At 46.2% G+C, this 23,563-nt stretch overlaps 1 protein-coding gene across 1 annotated transcript in view; it reads right to left on the bottom strand.

Annotated features, from left to right (window-relative positions):
* The window catches only part of LIPC (lipase C, hepatic type), a 91,518-nt gene extending 72,143 nt beyond the window's left edge, over window positions 1-19,375 (bottom strand). Inside the window, exon 1 of the mRNA XM_006263840.4 lies at window positions 19,254-19,375. Within this exon, the coding sequence (XP_006263902.1) occupies window positions 19,254-19,335 (82 nt within the window). The 5' untranslated portion in view covers window positions 19,336-19,375. The remainder of the gene's footprint in view (window positions 1-19,253) is intronic.
* Window positions 19,376-23,563: the final 4,188 nt, after the last annotated feature.

The raw sequence follows: 23,563 nt of genomic DNA on the forward strand, positions 1-23,563 counted from the left end.
AAAGGCATATTATTGACACATTTTATAGAGTTCTGTAGAGCTTTTCCTTCTTTTTTAACATGCATTGTTTTTCTGTGTTGTTAGCCTGTTTGTAGTGGATTAGAAAGATGCAACACATTATACAGTCATAGAGGAAAAAACAACAACAACACTGAAAGGAAAAAAAAATAGAATGGGTCATGCGGGGCCACTAAGACAATGGTTTTCAACCATTTTTTAGGCTTGAGGCAGCCCTTGAAAAATGCCAGCTCTTAGATTTCACTCATTTTTGATTACTTAACAGAGCAATTCTTCCATTGCAAAGAACTCAGAAGGAACACAACAGGCCAGAATGTCTTTGATACTGTAGGTTCCTCTGAAATCTTGGGGTTTATTTTGTGAATCATGTTTGCACACCTAACAGTGCTAACGTTGTGTATAACCCCGAGACACTCTTGAAGGATCTTAAAGTACCCCAGTGTGTCGTGGCAACCTGGCTCAGAATCACTGAGCTAAGATACAGAATGTGATATAGGTCCTGCCTCTTTTCTACTCTGAAGTATATTACCAAGTCAATGGGAAATGAGACACTCGGCCCTTAGCAAGGCTGACTGAAATATGGGTTATACTGCTGTGCTAATTACTGCATGGATTGTATCTAGTCCTTATGTGGCTTTATAGCATTGGAAAGGACAGGGAGAGACAAGGAGGCTCTCTACCCAGTCATACAACCCAGTAAGGGGCAACCACACTTGCATACCTTAAGCAGGGCTAGCTTCAAATTCCTAGAAAGAGACCAGGGAGTCATAGTGGGGAAGAGGGGGCTATTTTAGGTTGCTTAAAGGGGTACATCAGTATCTACATTCCTTTATATACTTTCATGCCTAAAGCTTCTGCCTGGGGCAGACAGATCCACCAATGGGAAGCTGTAGTTAAATACCACAATTTAACCCATGGTAAGCTAAATTCATTTAGTGTGCATTGTACGCTCAGTATCCATGACTGTATTTTAAAGGTCCTTATTTGCTTGGCATTGTACAGTACATAGTGTTTCATTTCTTTCTCAGTGATCTTGGCTTGCCCAAGTGAATAACATGTGTTGGTCAACTGCAAGCAGTTTAGAACACTGTTTTTTGTAGTGATGACTCTAAAAATCTAAATGCTACTACCCTAATGTAGAGTAGTACTTAACTACACAATCCTATGGCTTTTGGTTGGGCTATTTGTATAATAACATATAGTCAGCGTGAGTAAGGATGATACACTCTGTAGCCAAAAGAACAAAAAAACCCCGGTTCCATCAGTGCATACGTTTATGCTTCCAATGTTTGTATGTTTTCTCAAAGCCTCATCAAGCAAGTGGTAGCTGAGGATCTCTTGTACAACTGCATGTTAATAGCTCTGCTCTCACAGCTCTTTGATCTTATTTGCTAAGAGGACTACAATCTTTTTTTCTTTACAAAACTGTTCTCAATTAAAAGAACAAGCTTGTATAATGATGTAGATTTCAGTTTCTATTCCCAGGTACGCATGATGGAGAGAGGGCACAATAAATTACTGGGTGATGTGCTAGATGGCTTTCAGTGTAGCTGAAATTCCCGATCCCTAGTATGCATATTTTCTCTGGTATATTTAAGGCTGCTGAGATTTAATTTAAAAAAAAATTTCCTTCCCTTAACTTAGGTCTGAAATTTCACACGCTCTTTTTGAGTAAGGAGGTGCAGGGAGCTGGGCGGGAGTTGTACCTGCATGACCCCAAGAGCAAATCAGCGTAGGGACTGTAACAGAATTGTCATTTCCCCACTGCTCCCCCATGCTCTCTTCATGCTTTTCATGGAAAAATTTACTGCTTCCAGGGCACCCTTCCTGCCACTTTGGGTGAAGTGTTGGAGGTGGTGAGCTACCATCCAGCTTTCATTTTATTGTGGTCAGGTGCAGACATTACACTTTTTCTGGTTTAGGTGGCCAGAAACTGGTTTATACCCATAATAAAACAGAAGTTTGGGGTACATTGGCTACTTTAAAAATGGTGGATCCCAGTAAGAAAGACCTAGATTGATGTAGTATCAGACTTATTCGATCTAGGTTAAACCAATCTATCGAATGTCAGTGCCAAGTTCGCTTGTGAATCAAGGTAGGTCCCTGTCTGCCAGTATCCCAGTTGCCCGTGTGGGGCTCCCACTAACCCAACCCTTACAGGGATCCATAGTTTGGCTGCTCCAGCTGAATGTCTAGCTGGCCCCACCCCTGAGCTCTGTCTGTCAGCTGCAGGCAGGACAATGGTAGGGGGTGGGGAGAGCAGGGCTCACAAGCTGCTTGGGGGAAGGTGGTGCCAGCGGTGTACCCCACATTTCTGGCCAGGTCAGCAGGGCACAGTGTCTCTCCCCTGTTCCAAGTCCTATGGCCCTGTGCTGGAGTGGCTCTGGGAAGGGCTTACAGGTCCTCCCCCCACACCGAGCCAGTGCCAAATTCCTGGCTGAAGCTGCTTCTTTGCAGCTGCAAGGGCATGGCTGCCCCCACTCTCTCAGGGGCTGGAGCCCATGTCTGCAGAGAAGTGGAGTCAGCCAGGAATTTGGTGCCAGCTCTGATGGGGGAAGGGGTCCTACAAGGTTCCTGGGGCATGGGACAGGGGAGGGACACTTTGGGGCATGTGCTGGAGCAGCTCTGGGAAGGGCTCACAGGATTTCCCATCCCCAGAGCCAGTGCCAAATTCCTGACAGAGGCTGAAGCCACTTTTCTGCAATGCGGGCTCTGTTCCCAGGGCATGGGTGGGAAGCCATGCCCTTGCAGCTGCAGAGAAGCACCTTCAGCCAGGAATTCAGTGTTGGCTCTGGAGTGGGATGGGGGGAGGAGAAAGACAGGGAAGAAGGGGAAACCCTGCGAGCCCTTCCTTGTGCTGCTCCAGTGCGGGGTCCCGGGGCTTGAGACAGTGGAAGGACACTGCACCCTGCTGACCTGGCCAGGAATGTGGCGTGGCACTGCCTTACCCCAGCAGCTCACCCTCTGCCCCCCACCTCTGCCCTGTCTGGGGTGGACCCCCATACCTCCCACCCTGGACAAAGCCCAGGGACCCCCATGCCACCTAGTGGGTGAGAACTCCTCCCTCCACTGACTACCTGCAGCTTCCAGCTGCCTGACAGATGACAGGACAGTGGGGGAGGGGGAATGGGGGGGGGGGCAGGCATGTGCCTGTCAGCCAATCGGAGATGGCAGAACTGTTTGGTTGCATTTGGCTGCCCTCAGCAATCTCTGACATGCTGGAAGGCATGCCTTCTGGCCTGAGCCAGCGCAGACTTCTGCCTGCCTCCCCCAATCGAAGAGCAAACGTGAGTCCTGTTCACTCCCGATTCAATCCGTGCAGCTTAGAGAAACCTGTGTAGATTGGATTGTTTCTGCCTTGGACTTTTTGAATGTCTGTACTTAGCCTGTATGTCCTTATGATACTGGGATTTCAGGTTGGGTGTGCAGAGTTAAACAAATGACCCAGTGTATACAGTTAACTGGGCTGTGGTATAGGACTTAGTTTTAAAACCAGATTTCAGTTAAGTCCTTAGAGCTTTGGTTCAATACACTGGGATTCTTACATCATCTCATTTTGTTTTAAAAAGATGCATAATTTAAAAATCAAGTTTCTGACACCTTTAACTTGAGATTAAGTCTCCTCAAGAAGTTTAAAATATTGATTAATGCTTTTATTTCTTTTCCCCAGTTTAGATGTGCAGTAGTTATTAGTGTGACAGTGTGGTCACTCTCAAGCATGCCCCACAAAAATTCTAATATAATAAAAGGCTTAGTACTTCTGTCTGTCTGTCCATAATGCTGGGGGCCAACTATGCACGTGCCCTGCAGAGGGTGGTGGCAATTGGCTGCATGGGCCCCACCCCCTCTGGCAGGGAATGGAGGGAGCCCTTAGGCTTTAAAGCTGTTTTGACTTGCCTCAGCTCCTGTCAAAGCTGATAGAACACAGAGGCAGTAGGACCCAGGAGGAGCCTCAGCAGGACTGACCAGCCCAACCCACCCTGCTCCCAGCAATTGCACTCCCTGCCTGTCGGTACCACATGGCCTGGCTGCATTGCAGGAGCAGGGAGCACAGAGCTGCTGGTAGGGTGTGTGTGTGTGGTTATGTGTAGGGTGTGTGTTGTATGTACAGCCAGGGGCAGGGTGAGTGGATGGGTGTGTGTGCAGCCAGGGGCTAAATGGGTGGATGGGTGTGGGTGTGCAGCCAGGGGCAGAGTGTATGTATGTGTGTGTGAAGCCAGGGGCAGGGTGGGTGGGTGTGGTTGTGGAGCCAGGGGCACAGTGGGTGAGTGGGTGTGGATGTGCAACCAGGGGCACAGAGGGTGGGTGTGCAGGCAGTGGTTGGGTGGGTATGCAACCAGGGGCTAGATGGGTGGGTGGGAGTGGATGTGCAGCCAGGGGCAGAGTGGGAGGGTGGGTGTGGGTGTGGGGCCAGGGGGAGAGTGTGTGTGTGTGCAGCCAGGGGCAGGGTGGGTGGGTAGGTGTGGGGCCAGAGGCAGAGTGGGTGAGTGGGTTTGGTTGTGGTCCTGGGGGCAAAGTGGGTGGGTGTGGGTTTGCAGTCAGGGATAGAGCAAGTGTGTGTGTGTGTGTGTGTGTGTGTGTGTGTGTGTGTTCATAGGATGAGTCCCGCACGCACACCCCAACCATACACATACACCCACACTCCCCTCGCACTGCCATGCATGCTGACCCCCACATCCACACCCCCTTACACAGCCCAGGCACCCTCCCTCCACACACAGCTCCCCACAGGTCCCATACCCACCCACACACCACAAACCCCCCACACACACCCATATGCTCCCTCACCCCACATACCCACACACCCACAGCCCCCCACAAACCTATACCCACCCCCCACAATATACAAGAGTAAGACTTCATTTTAAGCTATTGCACAATTCCCTCTACGTACACTACACAAACACATGTAAATAGGGACAAAAATATTTTTTGAAAATCAGAGTAATGAATGCTGTAGATGTTTCCTTTTTAGAATATAATTTAGTATTTTTCTGGTTCTAAGATGGCACAACCCCTTGCTGAAAGGAGTACTTCTGGGGGCAAGGGGATGGACTTCTGGTGGCAAAAGTCAGGAGTTAGGGGGCGGGACTTCCAGTCACAAGATGGTGACCAGGGGGCGGGGCGCCTGTGAAGGGTCGGGGCACCTGTCAAGGGGCGGGGCTACCCATGCAGCCTTTGACAGCTTGCCAAAATTCGGTAAGTGGCCCTCCACCCAAAATAATTGCCCGCCCCGGCTTACGTGGCAGACCCCAAAGGGTGTATGATGGGGGGCAAGTAAGGTCTCCCTGAAATGCTCCGTCATTCATGCCGGGCAGTTGGCTAGTTACAACATATAATGCTCAATATTGTTCATCATTCTTGAAACTGAATAAAAGGGCTTAAAGACAATTAATCAGCACAGTGTAAGCTCTCAAGTGGAAATATTACTTGTATAACAGCATTCAAAAAACTTAATTTATGATGAATATAAAAACAACCCTGAAGGCCAAAGGAGCCATAGTCGTAAGTGAAAAATAGTTATGTTTGAATTAAAAACCAGCAGCTTCTCCAAACCCAGAACATAGTCTGCCAAAGATTACATCAAACTGAATTTGCCACCTCTTGTGAAGAAACATTTATGTTTTGAAGCGAAAATGAGTTGCTCCTGAATGGTGCTTGAGGCACAAGTAATTGCTAACACTTAATACCATGGACATCCTGGTAAATAAATGAGAATATATTGGGATGGTTTTGCAGCACAGCATTTTTTTTTCATTATAAGCTATAAAGCAGAAAAAATTAACATCTGACAGGGCTCCTAATTGAGTGGCCTTCAGAAATGAGGAGCTACAGGCATGGAGTTAAACATTAATTGATGTCCTCTAACATTCCTCATGACCCACCATTACGCAAAGGTAAAACTAGTGGACTCCAAGATGAACATGAGTCAGCAGTGTGACGAAGCCATCAGAAAAGCCAATGGCACTTTATCGTGCATCAGTAGATGCATGATGAATAGGTCCAAGGAGGTGATACTTCCCCTCTATCGGGCGCTGGTCAGACCGCAGTTGGAGTACTGCATGCAATTCTGGGCGCCGCAATTCAAGAGGGATGCGGATAACCTGGAGAGGGTCCAGAGAAGGGCTGCTTGTATGGTTAAGGGCCTGCAGACCAAGCCCTACGAGGAGAGACTAGAGAAACTGGATCTTTTCAGCCTCCGCAAGAGAAGGTTGAGAGCCGACCTTGTGGCTGCCTATAAGTTCATCACGGGGGCACAGAAGGGAATTGGTGAGTATTTATTCACCAAGGCGCCCCCGGGGGTTACAAGAAATAATGGCCACAAGCTAGCAGAGAGCAGATTTAGATTGGACATTAGGAAGAACTTCTTCACAGTTCAAGTGGCCAGGGTCTGGAACGGGCTCCCAAGGTGGTGCTCTCCCCTACCCTGGGGGTCTTCAAGAGGAGGTTAGATGAGCATCTAGCTGGGGTCATCTAGACCCAGCACTTTCCTGCTTATGCAGGGGGTCGGACTCGATGATCTATTGAGGTCCCTTCCGACCCTAACATCTATGAATCTATGAATTTCCATACTGTGCACTATGGCGATATAGCAATCACATGGGTCTGCACGTGATCAGCAGCTACATTGCTGTAGCGGCATGCTCCGCCGTTTTAGTGCGCCACTGCAGTGACATAGCAGCGAAATCTAACCATATGCTGTGCACACGGTGCAGTATGGGCGGTTACTGTGCCATGCTTAAATACCTCCAAAAGGAAGTACTAAAGCGTGGTTCCATAGCAGCAGCGATGTATGGCAATATGTAGATGCGCCCTTGGAGTAACAGTCCTTTGAGTCCTGAGGTAAAAGAGAAAAGTAAAACCTAATTGTTGTTGTCAGTAAAAGAGTAGTTCACGGAGATGAACTACAATTTCACAAGCCACTTGGACAGGGTCAGAAAATGTGCGTTAGTGCCAAAACTCCACCTACCAAAACTATGAAGGAACGTATCAGGTTACAAGCATTTCTTTACCAGAACAAATGTTCATTGGCTGATTATACCCTAAGATTAGGAAGCTGTTGCTAGCTGTTTTCAGAAGAGTAGTTTCATACTATTAATGCTTTCTGGGAATTTATGCAACTCTTTTGGATAGGAATTTGGAGCCATATTCAGAAATCAATTAACCAGAAAGATGTCATAATAGTATAACCTGTCTTTGGTTCACAGAAAATCAGACTAAACCTTTTGGGAGTGAAATAAAAAGTATGTGTGTATATGTGTTTCAAATGGAAGTTGGTATAAAGATAAACAAACCTATCCAAAAAGGATCAAAACTGGTCCATTGCCAAAGCAGTGAACGCTATCACCTGGCCTTGGCGTGTTCAGATAGAGGGTCCCTTCTGTCTCTCTTGCCAGTTATTGCTTATGTTGCCAGGAAATCTTAATCCTACTGCTTGGAAGCAGCTGCTGGCCCATCCACCTGCTGCCAAACTCTCCCCCTATATAAGCAGTCTGACTTAATGTTAGCAAACAACACTTCTTGGCTCCAGCTAAAATACAGGGAAAAAGACCACTGTGCTAAGGTGACCCTAGCAGGCCATATGTTGTTTCAAACTGCATCATCCATGTTGTATTTCTGTTGATGCAACTCCCTTATTAACCCTGAAACTTCATATGAATTCAGTGTAACTGTTTCCTAGAACAAAATGTACAACCTAAGGAAATGGTAAACAGCAAAACAAGCAGAGAAGAAAAATATCCTCTTAAATAATGAATGTTTTTATTGACTGATAAAACCATTAAAGCCATAACCTTTCTGAGTTTGAAAGGAAAAGGAAGAAAACCACTTAAACAATTAAAAACATTTCAGCTGCAGAGATGCACGGTTACATATCCAGCAATGTACTTTATGTTCATGTTGAGTATGATAAAAATGACTGCTGTGAATAGGAGCAGAGAAGGAAAGCAATGTACAAGTCAAGTGAATTACATTCCTTTGGTGAATGTCAGCCCCTCATTAAGAAGTTTAGTCATTTACATTAGAAGAAAATATTAAAGCTTGTTTGATGCATGGCTAGTTCCTTTGTTGTTTTCGTTTCCTGTATCTGGTATTTCCAACGGCAAAAGAAAAGGATCTTTAACTAGTTGGACTGAAGTTATATTCTGGACTCCAATGGTAGAAATTTATGATGGAATTTCATTTTGGGATTTACCAGACTTTGAATGTATTCAATAAAGTAGTCCAAAGAAACAGTAATTATTTTGGTTGATAGAACCTTTAATTCCAAACGACTTTACAGATACTTGGAATGCATGCAGCAGCCCTTAAGGGTAGCTGCTTATCAGATAGGAGGCAGTGGGTGCTTCTACATATGCATTTGCTGTGGCACTGGTTTACTTGTGAGTAAATTACTTGCATATAAATGGTGCTGGGCAGGCATCTGCATGTGCAGGAAAGCAGGAGCAGATTTGCTGCCAATCTGCTCTTGCTTCTTGGGGCCCTGCAAGGGGCCCCTGCTAACACTGAAGGGAGCTGCAGGCTCTACCTGCAGCTGCCAGCAGTACTCTTCAAAAGCCCCCCCTGCTTACTGCTTTGTGGCCAGCCACTTCCCTGGCTAGAAGTATAATGCACAGTGCAGGGACAACATGTGGCAGTGCTCTCCTCACCGCCTCTGCCTTCCTGCACCATGGCTGCTCCTGCTCCTACCCCTGCCCCTGGCAGCGATGACCAGCGACCTGTACTCTTGCTGGCTGCTGCAATGGCCCACCACACCAACTGTCACCTGGCCCATGGCTGTCTTGCCCCTCCCAGCTCCCCCACATGCAGTGACCACCTGCCCACCCATCCACCGTGTGCCATCCCAGAGCCAGCACTACTGCCTTAACCCCATCCACCTACCAGACACCACCAGGGACCCCTATGATGGGCTCCAGGACGCGACCACTGGAGCCTCTCTCATCCTCCTGGTCCTCCAGCCCCACTGCCTTTGGGCCCACTGGGCCAGCCAGGACTGATGGTGGCACATTGTCCAGCATACCTGGGATGATGAGCAGTGGATGGAGGCCTTCAGGATTTCATAGATTTCATAGACATTAGGGCTGGAAGGGACCTCGGAAGATCATCGAGTCCAGCCCCCTGCCCAAAGGGCAGGAAGTCAGCTGGGGTCATAGGATCCCAGCAAGATAAGCATCCAGTTTCATCTTGAAGGTGTTCAATGAAGGTGCTTGAACCACCTCCGGTGGCAGGATGTTCCAGACCTTGGGGGCTTGGACAGTAAAGAAATTCTTCCTTATGTCCAGCCTGAAATGGTCTTGTAGTAGTTTGTGACCATTCGACCTCGTCATCCCTTGGGGCGCTCTGGTGAACAAACGTTCCCCCAGATACTGGTGATCACCCCTGGTAAACTTGTAGGTGGCCATCAGATCACCCCTGAGCCTGCGCTTTTCCAGGCTAAAGAGCCCCAGGGCTCTCAGCCTGTCATCATAGGGTCTGCTTCCCTGACCTCTGATCATGCGCGTGGCTCTTCTCTGGACTCTCTCAAGCTTCTCCACATCCTTTTTGAATTGTGGAGCCCAAAACTGGACGCAGTACTCCAGCTGCGGCCTCACTGAGGCCGAGTACAAGGGGAGAATGACGTCCCGGGATTTGCTTGAGAAGCATCTATGGATGCAAGCCAGTGTTTTGGTCGCTTTACTAGCCGCAGCATCGCACTGCAGGCTCATGTTCATCTTGTGGTCAGTGATGACCCCCAAGTCTCCTTCTTCCATAGTGCTAGCCAACATAGCACTGCCGAGCCTATAAGGATGCTGCGGGTTTTTTTTCCCCAAGGTGGAGAACCTTGCATTTATTGGCGTTGAACACCATCAGATTCTTGTCCGCCCACTTGCTGATCCTGTCCAGGTCAGCCTGGATCACCCGCCTGTCTTCTGGTGTGGATGCTTTGCCCCAAAGTTTGGTGTCATCGGCGAACTTGGCCAGTCCGCTTCTGACTCCAGTGTCCACATCATTAATGAAGATGTTGAACAGTATGGGTCCAAGGACAGAGCCTTGGGGGACCCCACTGGTCACAGGACACCACGATAAGTGACTTCCATCAATTACTACCCTCTGGGTCCGACCCTGGAGCCAATTTTCCAGCCAGTGGATCATGGAGGACCCAAGGCGACAATTGGCCAGTTTCTCTAAGAGGTGATTATGGGAAACCAGGTCAAAGGCTTTTTTGAAGTCAAGATATATGACATCAATCTCTTCTCCCTTGTCCAGGTTATAGGTCACCTGGTCGTAGAAGGAAATGAGATTGGTCAAGCAAGACCTACCCGCAACAAACCCATGCTGGCTATCCCTTAAGATGTTGGCGTCGGCCAGTCCATTAAGGATGGCCTCTTTAATAAACTTTTCTAAGATCTTCCCCGGGATAGAAGTCAGGCTGATGGGCCTATAGTTAGCCGGATCCACTTTCCTCCCTTTCTTGAAGATAGGCACCACATTGGCCTTCTTCCAGTCTTCGGGCACTACACCAGAGCGCCAAGAGTTTTCAAAGATCCGTGCTAGAGGCTGGGCTATGATGCTCGCCAGCTCCTTGAGTACCCTGGGGTGAAGATTGTCAGGGCCGGCTGACTTGAAGGTATCCAGCTTCTCAAGATGTTCCTTCAGAAAGTCAGCATTAATGGAGGGCAGGGGATCACCCTCACCCGGACTTCCCGGCCCTGTAGTGGGCATGGGCATCCCACGGGGCTGATGAAAGACTGATGCAAAGTACCTATTTAATAGGTTGGCTTTTTCCTGGGCGTCAGTTGTCAGTTGCCCCATCTGGTTCAGCAGGGGTCCAATGTTGCCCCTGCTTTTCCTCCGGCTCCCCACATATCTGAAAAAGGACTTTTTATTGTCCTTGATGCTCAAAGTTGGCTGGAGTTTGGTTGCAGCCTTGGCTTTCCTGGTCAGCTCCCTACAGGACCGGATCAGTGCAGAATAATCCTCCTTGGAGGTGACTCCCATCCTTTGTAGGCCTTTCTGTTTAGCCTCAGGAGTCTGCTAGGTCCCTGGAGAGCCAGGGGGGCTGCTGTGCCCTCTTGCTGCCTTTCCTCCGAGATGGAATAGACTTAGTTTGTGCATTGAGGATCGCTCCCTTGAGGAGCAACCACTCTTCTTGAACTCTCCTCTCCCTGTGGTCACGGTCCCTTAGGGCCTCACTGATAAGCCTCCTGAGCTTGTCAAAGTCGGCTTTCCTGAAGTCAAGGACTTCCGTGTTGCTGACTGACTTGCCAGCTTTTCAGCGGATGGTGAAGGTGATCAGCTCATGGTCGCTGTCACCCAGCTTCCCATCGATCACTAGGTTGCCGACTAGGTCATCCCCAGTAGCCAGTACCAGGTCGAGCAACACTTTGCCTCTCGTTGGCCCATAGACTTCTTGAGTCAGGTAGAGGTCATCCACGCACAAGAGGAAGCTTTGCGACCACTCAGATTTTGCTGAGCGATCCTCCCACAAGATGTCTGGGTAATTGAAGTCACCCATGACAACCATGGTCCTGGAGCAAGCTGCCTCAGCCAGTTTCTGGGCAAACTCCTGGTCTAGCTCAGGACTTTGGGTGGGAGGTCTGTAATAGACTCCCACCATTGTGTCCCCTGTGCCGTGTTCCCCACGGATTTTAACCCAGAGGGTCTCCAGCCATCCACCCTGGTTGCCAATATCGGCTTGCAGGGACGTGTAGCTTTCCTTAACATAGAGAGCTACACCCCCGCCCCTTTTCTCTACACGATCCCTTCTGTACAGGGTATAGCCATCTATCCCCGTGGTCCAGTCATGGGTGGAGTCCCACCAGGTCTCCCTTATCCCTATGACATCATAACTGTTTGCACTGAGCAGGAGGATGAGCTCCTCCTGCTTATTCCCCAAGCTCCTGGCATTACAGGCAGGCAAGTGCCCCCTGGGGGGCTCCTTCCTTGGCCACAGATTTTACCAGGGCTGGGGCAGGGGTGGGCTCCCTTAAGTGCCGTGATCCGCTGGCTTTGCAAGGATTGCTCAGCGGGCCAGCAGTGGCGGTAGTCCCCCCGTCCCGCAGCGGGCTTAGTTTAAAGCCCAGTGGAGCAGGTCAGCCAGTCACAGGATGACCTGGGTTACCTTCCAAGATCTCCTGGAGCAGCTCCAGCCACATCTAGACTGGCAGAACACCACTATGTGGCCACCCCTCCCCGCGGACACCCAGCTGGCCCTTGCCCTGCTCAAGCTGGCCACACCCACCAGCCTGTCCCTCCTGTACATTGGCCACCTGTTTGGCATGGGCAAGGCCACTGCTGGGAAGGCTGTCCTAGGGGTGTGTGGCACCGTCCAGGACATGCTCCATGTGGGCAGCCCCCTGGCAGTAGTGGCAGGGTTCCATGCCCTGGGATTCCCCCAGTGCATCGGGGCCCTGGACGGGACACACATCTGTCACCTGCCCACGCCACAGAGACCGGCCCTACTACAGTTGGAGGGGTTTTCACTCTGTGGTGTTCCAGGCCATTGTGGACCATCATGGGACCTTCACATATACACGCGCCAGCTGGGCAGACAGCACCTGTGACTCCGCATCTTCCAGCCTGCTGGGCCTGGTGGAGAGTGGGTGCTTTGCACTAGGAGTGATGGACCTGCATCTGGGCACTGTGGTGGTCCTGCTCCTGTTCATCAGGGACCTCGCCTACCTGCTCCTGCCCTGGTTCAAGCAGCCCTACACCGACCACCTGGACCCCCACTGGGTCCACTTTAATTGCTGCCTGGGCTGGATCCACGCTCTGATGGAGTGCACCTTCAGCTGCCTCAAGGACCGCTGGTGCACCCTCACCACCTGCCTCCAGTTCATCGAGGACAGTCTCCCCTGGGTCATCATCGCAACCTGTGTGCTGCATAACATCTTTGAGGCCTGGCGGGGAGATGATCTATGAGGCCTGGGTGGAGGAGGCACGCCACGTGGAGGATGCCTGGCAGCAGGATCATCACCTGTGGTGGCAGCAGCAGTAGCACCCTGTCCCCACCAAGGTCCCAGGTGAGCCACACATCCACCAGTGGGGGCCAGGGCACTGGGCTGGCTGGCCAACTCCTCCAGCAGTCCCCACTTTAACCTGTTTGCATCACCACCCACAGACTGCTCACCCCTCCTGCCCACCCCCAGCAGCATGCTCACTGCACACATCTCACAAGAACAAGTTTTTATTCCCCTTATGTCAACCAGAGCCCCTTCACCATCCCTCCATGATAAAAACCTTCTTCCTCTTGAAAACTATGTACAATATCCTTTGTATGCTGTTGGCGGGTGATGGGGGAGGCTGTGGGGTTGGGGGCATGTAGGGGACAGAGCCTGGGGACAGGTGGCCAGCACCCTCACCTCTGGCCATTTCCCTGCGGGTGTGGATGCTGCAGTGAGTGTGGTGGGTGGGGGGCTCACTCAGGGGTGATAGCAGCTGGCACTCCCCTGGTACAGGTGGCTTCCACTCTGGCAGCCAGTGTCCAGGGCAGCAGGGCTGGTGTGCGGTTCTCGACCCACTACAGGCAGCTTCAGCTCCATGCCCACATAGAGCCAGGGTGAGTGGCAGGGCTGGGCCCAGGTTGCGGGGGGGCTGGGTGGCATAGAGCCAGGTGCTTCTGGTTGCTGAAGGTGGCTCAGGACCTCCTCCCAGGCCCAGGCAGGGGCCTGCTGCTTGTGGTGGGAGGGTGCCAGGGGGTAAGCAGGGCTAGGGTTGGGGACTGGGCAGCAGGTGGCATAGCCAAGGCCAGAACAGTGTCCAGCACCTGGTGGTCATTGTCTGTGGCCTGCACTGCCATGCCCAGGACTGTGGTCTGCTACTGCAGCTCTTCCAGTAGCTTGCACTCCAGGACCAGCAGCTGCACCCAGAGCTCCCGGTCTGCCTGGTCCCATGCCTTCTTGCACCAGTTCTGCACATCCTAAACCACTGTGGCTCAATTTTAAAAGACACTGGTGATGCAAGTCCCATTGAAATAGCTGAGGTACTGGAACTTTGGGCATTTTTACATGGGGGGATGCAGCACTGGGCACTTTTAATTAGCAAGTCGTGCTAATTAAAAGCGCCTGCATGTCACATGTATCAGTGTTGCTGCACATCACTGCACTGAAGAAATGACAGCAGGCACTTTGAACTAAAGCTCATCGAACGTGTTTTGTTTCAAAGCACACTGTCACCATTTTTTTCAGTGTGGAGATGTGTGGTGACGCAGAAGGCTTCCAGGGAGTCAGTTTTCGTGCTCCAGAAGACTCAATTAATCGAGTCTGTTCTGATGCGCTGGATTTCCAGCGCATCAGAGCAGGCTCCGTGCACATGTGTAGGAGCCCATAGATTTTAAATTCACCCATGCAGTAAAAACTATATGGTACTTAACTTCTTGTGGAAGCATGAAGGTCTGAATCTACCTAACTTGGATTTGAAGTTGTGGTTGCAAAGAGTCAGTCTAGGAGCTTCAAACCTGAAACACGACTACTGTTCCACTTTATTCATGAGAGGAATTATGGTTATTCTTTGTTTAATCTGACTAGGTTCAACTGTGGCTCAAACTAGAAGTAGCAATGGATTGTTTTCAGTAGCATCATAGGAACACACTGGAATTAGTCTTTGATAATGGCATGCATATGTAGCTGACAGTGGTAGGCTAGTCTTCCAATAACTCTGTAAATTTCATACTAATGTACAGTAGTACTTGAACAACAGGGAGTGTGCAGTGTATGACAAAGCAATGGAAAACATACCTTGTAGAGTGATCACTGCTGCTTTCCATGTTGAATATCTGTCTCACCTTCTGAAAAGGCAATCTGTGTGCTCTGCATCATTAAATATTAACCTAGATCACACAGTCTAGTCACAAATTATTACCACATTGAATGTGCTTTAAAGGAAGGAAAGTGTTCTCTCTAATGTTCACTATTTATTCTGCTCCTTAGGCTTGGAAGGAAATACCAACTACCCATGTTAAGTTACTTAATTTCTTAATGCAGTGTAATTTTCTACTGTTGCAGCTCCAGTTACTTAATCTTATATTTTTTGTCAGGGGAAGTAACAATCTAATGTGTTTACCTAAATACTATTCACATACTTTTGGAGACCCTAATTTTAGATCAAACTTGAGTCTTTTTTTTCCCGTAGTTGTTTTTCTGGGACCCTACATTTAGATACATTAACATTTGCCAAAAATTACCATAGTTATTCCCTGCTATAAGTATGCAAGAAAACTCTGGTGTTGCAATACCGATCTGTGGTGAATAATGGCTTTTTTAATGATGAGCTTTGTGTATTTAAATGATAATGTATATTTGCTTTTAATGCACTCCATCCTATGTAATGCAGTGTCACATAAAATAACAACCTAAAATATTATCTATAGATCTAATTTGCTTAAGTTAAAAATGTTAGCAACTGCCCACCAATTAGAATATCTAATTATAAATCTGCATTACGCAAACCTTGTTCTAATGTAATGGTTAAACTACAAAGCTGAATGTGGCAAAAGGGAGAAAATTGAAGCGAAATTTTTCCCCCTAAGGTGCAGCTAAATGTGAATAAGAACAGAGGAATCTTGCCTGAAATAAGCAAGAATTTTCACACATTGGTTACTCTTCTGGAGGAGTGATTTGGCATGAACAATTAATTGCTTGTGCTAAAATTGCATGCAACAAGCAGATTGTCCGTTGTGGTCCTGACACTGGCAGTTTTGAACAGACCCTGTTCATTAGAATCTTTGCTAGATCAAAAGCACAGGGTGAAAGGAACTTCTAAGAGGCACTGTAAGCCTTATGCATTATTTCTCCTATTTCTACTTGAGTTTGGTAAAAGGCCTCTGATGCAGGACTGACAATCTAACCACTCTGCTCTTAGTGACGGTTACTGACATTTGCTAATTGCATTTGCCATTGGAACAAATATGTGTACTTCTTTGAGGGTCAACCAGACTAAGAAAGAAGGCATGGCTGAAGCTGATGGATATTGAAATAACTAGGTCTAGACAAACACACAGGAGTTGATCTTTGGAAAAATAAAGGTAGCTGAGATGGCTAGTCCTTAACAGGGAAAGAGAAACAAGTTTTTTGGGAGTATCCCATTCTCTTCTGGGCAAACCTGCAAGCGTGGCTAGGGACAGACATTCAAAAAGCATGAGATTGATTCAATTTTTGCAGGTCTAACCTGGCTAGACTGAATTGGTTCCTAACCCAACTGACATTCTTTCTGGACTGAGGAAATTCAGGCACATGCCTGCAGTGGCTCAGACTAGAAGCCAGGGGGCGCTACAGCAGCCCTCCCTTCCCTTTTATAGTACTGAGCTGAGTGGGCATGGCCAGGCCCTGGCAGGACCTCTGATTAAGGAGGTCTGCCTGCATGGTCCCAGGCTTTTCCCCACTGGCTGCTAATGGGGCAAGAGTATCACCAGTTCCCAGCTCCCTGCTAGCACTCAGAGACAAGGGGAGGTCTGCAGTGCATGCATCCGTTGTAGGAAGCTTTTCAGTCTCCCTCCCTGCTTCTTTATACTATCTACAGCAAACTAACAGGCCAGCAAGCCAGCAGGAGGCTGATAACAGTGTTTATCACTTCATCAGCAAAACAATAGGCTCTCTCCATTACTTCAAACTCTTCTTAAACAGCTTACCTGTTGAATGGTTGATTAGCTCTAAGTAGCCCTAAGCAGTCACTGTTCTGTCTGCCTGTCCCAGTGAAATTGTAGAGAGACCAACAGACACCTCTTAGCATTAGTCAGCATACCACATGCCTAGGGTTTGTGGGGCTGAGGTCTGTACTGTGGGAGATGGGAGTGAGGGAGGGGGGAATCCCTGCTTGAGCAGTGAGGGGAAGGGGTGGGTAGGGCAGGGGGAAGCCAGGTAGACCCTGCTGTGTCTGCAGTCTCTTCTGGAGCTGCAGCCAGGGAGCAGAGGGGTGGGGCCAGCTCTGCTGTGGAGCAGAGAACCCCCCCAGCCCAGAGAGCATGCTGGGATTGCGGGGGAGTCTGGTTTATCTTAAACCAGCAAGGGGTCTGGGACAGACATTGCATAAACTGGTTTGACCCAAATCAGTTGAGTCTGATACTACATTCAACCAGGTTTATCTCAAACCAGTTTCAGCCATTTTCAAATTGGTTTATGTGCACTGAACATCTGTTCTGTTACAGGTTTAAACCAGTTTCTGATCACTTGAACTGGTTTATGTGTAATGTCTGTCCCTAGCCCTGGAGTTAGAGGAGGGGGAAGAAGAAGAAAATAGGAAAAAGGTACTGCTATAATTTTTATGTCATACTAATGTAAACTGAGAATCAGAGTTGAGAGTTATACTGGTTTAAAACTGATGCTGAACTAAGGTCTGTCTGATATGTAAAGCTACCACTTACCTGCCTTATAACTAATTAATCCTTATAGCTAAGCCCAGTTTGGCTAGGCTCTGTGCAGTTTTCACCTAGCTGGGAATATAGCCAATTTTTCTTTTTTAAGCATCTTTATTGGTGTGTTCTGTTCTGTTCTTAACTGAAAGGCATCTCATTTAAATACAGCACTCATTTGGATACCTCTTCTAACACAAAAGGAGAAAAGTTAACTGTCCTTCAGGAAACACAAGACAGTTCTATGCTGGAGATGCAAGAAGCAAACACATGGAGTCTGTTGATGTAAAAAATGCCTATATTAAAAAAGCTATCAGCCTTGTTACAAAAACTACTGCAGGTGGCAGGAACATGAGAGTATGTCCTGGCATAAAGTGAGCCCTGTGACCTTAGAGAAGCTAGGGATACAGTGACCTATGGTCACAGTTGCCATGTAATTGTTTCATGAATGAACTGAACTTTTCACATACAAAGGTCTGAATACAGCTGGGCAAAGCTTGTATTACAAACCCCAGAGGCATGTGCAACTCTCCAACTTTTGGGTAATATGAAAAATTTGAAATTCATTGTAGGTTTGTCAATGGCTTGCTAAGATTAATCAGCCTTTCAGGTGCGTAGAAACCTGAACCAGTTCAGTCTTTTAGTTGAAACTTGGTGGGGTTTACTGAGTTTCACTTCAAGTTTTTATGCTTAATCAAAATGAAACTCAGAGTAGCATTTGAAGGATCAAACCAAAGAGATTCTCTTGTAAGCTGGAATTATTGTGCCACTTTTAGATTGCACTTTGACTTCTGAGGAATGGTTTAATATATTTTGCATAGATGTAATTGAAAACATAACTATTAACAAATGCCATGCTTCTATGGTTGATATACTATTTTACGTCTCACTTGACTCTCAGGAAAAAACAATGTTACTACCTCCAGATTTTATAGAATCATAGAAAGCAGGGCTGGAAGAGACCTCACAGAGTCATCTAGTCCAACCCCCAGCTCAAGGTAGGATGGATTGTCCCTGACTAAACCATCTCAGTCGATTGTTTGTCTAACCTGCTCTTAAAAAATTCCAAGGATGGAGCATTTGAAACCCCTTGAGAGCCTTTTCCAGTGCTTAACCATCCTCATAGTGAAAAAGGTTCTTCCTAATATTCAACCTACAAATATTTAAAGTATTATAAAGTAGTTTAGAATTAATAAGTACTTTATGCAAACCTGCTGCTTTATAGATATGGTGTGATGAACAGAATGAATTAAAATATACAGTCAATCAAACTACATAGAATTTAACAGTATTTGTGATGTTATACTCCAGCAAGCACAGGGCCACTTTGACATAATTTATAGTGACAAGTCGCATGGCAAATAGGTACACAACTTTTTAAACGATAAGGATTTCACATACAACTCCCCTTCCACATCATGTTAAATAAGTACTTCTTCCACTGAAAAGTATTCCCCAACTTTGAAGTGACATGATGTTTTTCTAGGCAGCTCAAGATAAACCATTAAATTGCCCAGTATCTAGAATCCTTTTTTTTTTCTTTACCTTTGTAAGAGATTGATCTGTTTTAAAGAATATTCTCTTTCACAGAGCAGCTTACAAATTCCTATTAGTTCAGTAAGAGTCTTAAAACACTTTTAATTTAACTGTCAGCAGAAATGCTCTTAAAGGTCTGATTACTTTAGATCTGCAGTCTTTCAGAAGGTATAGATTTCCATTTGGAACTGTTTGCCATCTTAACAATTACATTTTCTGATAAACATGGATATACATCAGATTTTAGAGCCATAGATTTAATTAAAATCATAACATTCAAAAAGAATGTTGAGTATCATAGGGTCAGTCCCTCAAACTGTATAGTGTATCTTTTTCAACAAAAATTAACATTGAATTTAATTAGATAGTGTTTTACCTTTTTTCTTCCCTCCATCTGCATTTGCTTGAGCACCAAGGCAGAAAAACAGCAAAAGTGAGAAAAATGGGAAATGTCTCATTTCGTCCTCTGCACGAAAACTGAGGCTTTGCTGCTAACTTCTGCTGCCAAAGAGATGTGAAAAAAACAGATTATCAATACACTGCCAGGACCGGTTGCCCATTAATCATTAACCTTTAAATCTCCTGTCCACTGCTCCAATATTTTCCTTCTCTTATCCAGTCTAATGAAATTTCATATGTTTATGTTCCAAGGCATCATTTTATTTTTATGCCACTTTTCACAGTAGTAATTTAGAACTGGATCCCTACCTCACAGACTAATGCTCAGTTCTGAAGAGATCAAAATGAATAAAAGTATTTTGTATCCTGAAATACTGCTGAAGGTCATGGGTAGTCAGCTCAAATTTGGTTGGCCAACAGCTCAGTCTGAACATATTGCAAAATGACCAAAGGAAGTGAAGGCTACTCTAAACATTTCTTAAACATAGACGACTCTAAGTAGGAGATTTGAGTTTCAAAACAGACAAATTTAGAAACTTCATTTACTAAGAAGTTCTCTTTTTTCAGTGTTATAGTTCAGGGTGTCAAACTTCATCTGACCCTGCAGGCTAGATGAGGGGCACAGTTTGGTTTGTGGGATGGACTGGCCCCATGTGCCACATCTAGGGGGAAGGGCTGGCCCAGCATGGTTGCTACATGCAGTTTGCACCCTGGACTGGACCCATGTGCTTCTTGCAGCGTGTGTGCCGGCTCCAACATGTGTGGCAGATCTGTGGTCCTGATCTAGACCAGCCCCAGAGCCAGCATGCAGGGCTAGTTCAGTGCAGGCCTCACATGCCATGTGTGTCCTTGACCAACCCCATACAGTGTACAGCCTGTGACTGACTAGCTCCACACACCACATGCAGCACGTTTCAGACCCAGCTCCATCCAATGCACTGGGGCAGTCTGAGGTGCACACTGCATGTGGTGCCCATGCTAGATTGGCCCTGCACAGAAATCTGGCATGCATAGCTAGTCTGCATCCTTGATCTGGATGGGCCCTGGATCCAGTGTGCAGCCCAGACTGGCCCCACGTGCTCTGTGCAGTGTATGCACCAGCTCCAGTCCCTGCATTGTGTGCAGTGCATGCCAGATGGACTCACATGTCGCACAGGGCTGGAGCCAGCGTGTGCTACATGAGACCCAGAGCAGCACTGTGGGCTGGATGATAGGGCTGTGCTGGTGGGATCCAGCCTGTGGGCCTTATCTTTAACGCACCCTGTTGTAGTTAATACCTATTCCTGGAGAAGAAGAAACTGTTTAAGCATACAGATTTTTATGGTATAAAAAATTTACCAATGAAACAAAACTAACTGAAATTTCCCTGAGCTTGTGATGGAGCAGCCACAGAGAAATTTGTTCTGTTTACAGATGGCTTCAAAATAACATTTTGTACAAGCAAAGACTATCTGCTAGAAATCAAAGCAGTGACGTGTCCAAATGCCACTGTAAACATCTATGGATCATGTCTGTTACCATGTCACTGAATAAAGGGGTCTCGTCAAGGAGGGAGGAAATGCTCCTTGTTTGTACCTCACTGTAAACCAGGTAGAGTATTGTGTGCGAAGGGCTCTAGTAAACAAATAGATACTAAAAGCATCAAGATGTGACTTCACTTCCTGTAGACACCCCTAGGCTAGCTGAGATACTAATAACGTTGTAGTCTGGCAGCACAGTTCAGTGGGGCTGTAAAACTTTCAAACAGTATCATCTCACAGAAAATATAACTGCAGAATTTTGTTTTTCACATCCTAAAACACAAATCAGCTCAGGTGTCTTCTCATTCTCTCAGAGTTCAAGGAAAAGTGTATGAACTTTAGCAATGCTTATGTGAAAGCTGACCTGAGTTTCGTGTGCGTAATATAATCTCAGACTAGCCACTTTTAAATTCTTTCTTAGGTTTTCTCATGAAAGACTTGCACAGTTGTAGTTGGGAAGGTTTCCTGTACAAAGAGGGATAGCAATTGTTACTTATTGGATGCGAGGTGAGAGCGGCACAAAAATATGCATCTCCAGGGTAACAATAAACTTCAAACCTTCCTCCCATCTAAAGAAAACAAAAGGAACATTTGCTGCTGAATCAAAGTGGAGAAAATGTACCTATAGTTCTGGATATATTGCAAAGCTTTTAAAGTTTTGCTCACCATATCTTTAGTTTCATCGATCTCTCCTGGGTTCTTTAGAAAGCATAATTAGGACATGCTCTTAAATGAGAAAAAATGGAACCAAACTCTATGGCATATTGCTTAAGTGGAAGGATTTATTTTACAAGAGTTGGAAGACTTCATTAATGAGAAGTTAAGGGCTGCAGGAACAACATTGTCTGAATGATTAAAAAGTCTTGATGTGCACTGAAGAGATTATGTTGTAACTTCTCTGCTGTACTTGGTTTATAAAGGGGGTACTGTTTACGAATAGCAAATAAACGATAAAATGCTTTAATTGGAGTGTTCTGGATATATCTGTGTGAGATGGAGTACTTGAAAAAGAAGATGGCAGTTCAGAAAAATAGGCAGCAGGGCAAGAAAAAAATGAGTGTGGGTCATCCCATCTGAACCCCTGAATTTTTATCTAATTCGTTCTTGAATGTGTACAATGGTGGTGATGCTCTCCTAGCCGCTGCAGTTTATTAGGTTGTTCTGTTACTTTTGGCATAAGAACATTTAAAAAAAAGTTCTAGTTAAGATTCTTTAATTTGGAAGACAAATAACAGGTACATCTGGATACTGCAATGAAGTCACAGATGGATGTATAAATTTAAAACACACCCTCTCCCACCCCTACTCCCTACTATCCACAGTTTGTTTGTCTGTTATAAACCAGGACTCCACTGTGCTAGATGCTGTACAAACCCAGAATAAAACATATTTCCCCCAAAAGATTTACAATCTAAGTACAAGAAAAGAGACAGCAGACCAAGGCAGAAAGACAGAAGAGAAGGCAGTACAAGCCACAAATTTGGATAATAGTGATCAGCTGGATACAGCCTGTCTTAATGCGTTAGCTGTCGAACTGCTGTTGGGTTTTTGGTTGAAGAAAGAAAAGTTTGAAGCATTGATAATGATGCTTATATTTATTATGTATAAATTCTCCAACTTGCCTGATTCATTTAGGTCTGGCGTTAATAACCAATTAAAATGTTAAGAAAATGTGCTCTCTTATTTTCTTCAGGAACTTGTCGTTTCATAGGATCTTAGAAACATAGGGCTGGTATTTTCCTTGAAAGGTCATTTAGTTCAACCTGCTGCTCAAGGTAGGATCATCCCTCTTTAACTCATCCTAGCAAATGTTTGTTTGTAGATAAACATGAATCAAACTTTTATCAGGATGGAAGAAGGAAGTGCCATTCATTTGTTTTAATGTGGCTGTGGATCTTCATTCATGCATAAGTAAGCTAATTGTGAACTCGGAGAAGACTGGGAACCAGGGGATGGATGTTTCTTTTCTGATAGCTGCTCAGTTTGTTCTGTGACCTTTGTTCAAGTCACGTAACCTGTCTGTGGTTTGCTCTCAGCATCTGAAATGTTAGGACAACAAAAATATTGACCTCAGAACATGTAAGCCCCAATACAGTAAGGCTTGCAAAGTGACTTGGAGATCATTAGATTGCAGGTGCAATCAGAATTTAAATAATGTACTAACTTGACAGGCCAAGTTATGCTTGCATGAGTTCCTTTGTAGCAGTATCTTAGTCCTAATTGGTATGCCTTTACTGCCAGTATGAAACAATAAAACTATTTTTGGAATTTTTTTTCTTTCAAATTTCACTTTAAATAGGCATGTTATTGGAACACAACTATTGGTATTTCCAGGTAATATTTCTGCCATATAAAGCCAATGCATTTTTTTTTGCTGATACTATTAATTTGCCTTTTCAGCACTGACAGGAATATCAGCGCTAATAGTCCTGGAAACAGGCAGTGCTGTATCTGCACAGTATTTGAATGACAGCGATTCTGTAGTATGTGTTCAGGATAAGTTTATGTAGCACAAAATGGCATGCTATGGCACATTAGTTTACAAAAAGCAGATACCACTGTTTTCTGAAGCTAGTCACAGCTCAAAATGGCCCCTAAGAAGCCTTTGTAACATTGTTACACTACATGTTAGCAAGGTCTTTTTTTTTTTTTTTTTTCTTTTTCCTAGGTCTGTTCTCTGTTTGATGTACGTGACTAATTCCAATTAACCTGAATATGCATTCATCAAGGGAAGAATGGTTCACCTAAAATATATTTAACCTCAGAG

This window comes from Alligator mississippiensis, chromosome 11 (assembly GCF_030867095.1).
Source record: "Alligator mississippiensis isolate rAllMis1 chromosome 11, rAllMis1, whole genome shotgun sequence".
NCBI lineage: Eukaryota > Metazoa > Chordata > Crocodylia > Alligatoridae > Alligator > Alligator mississippiensis.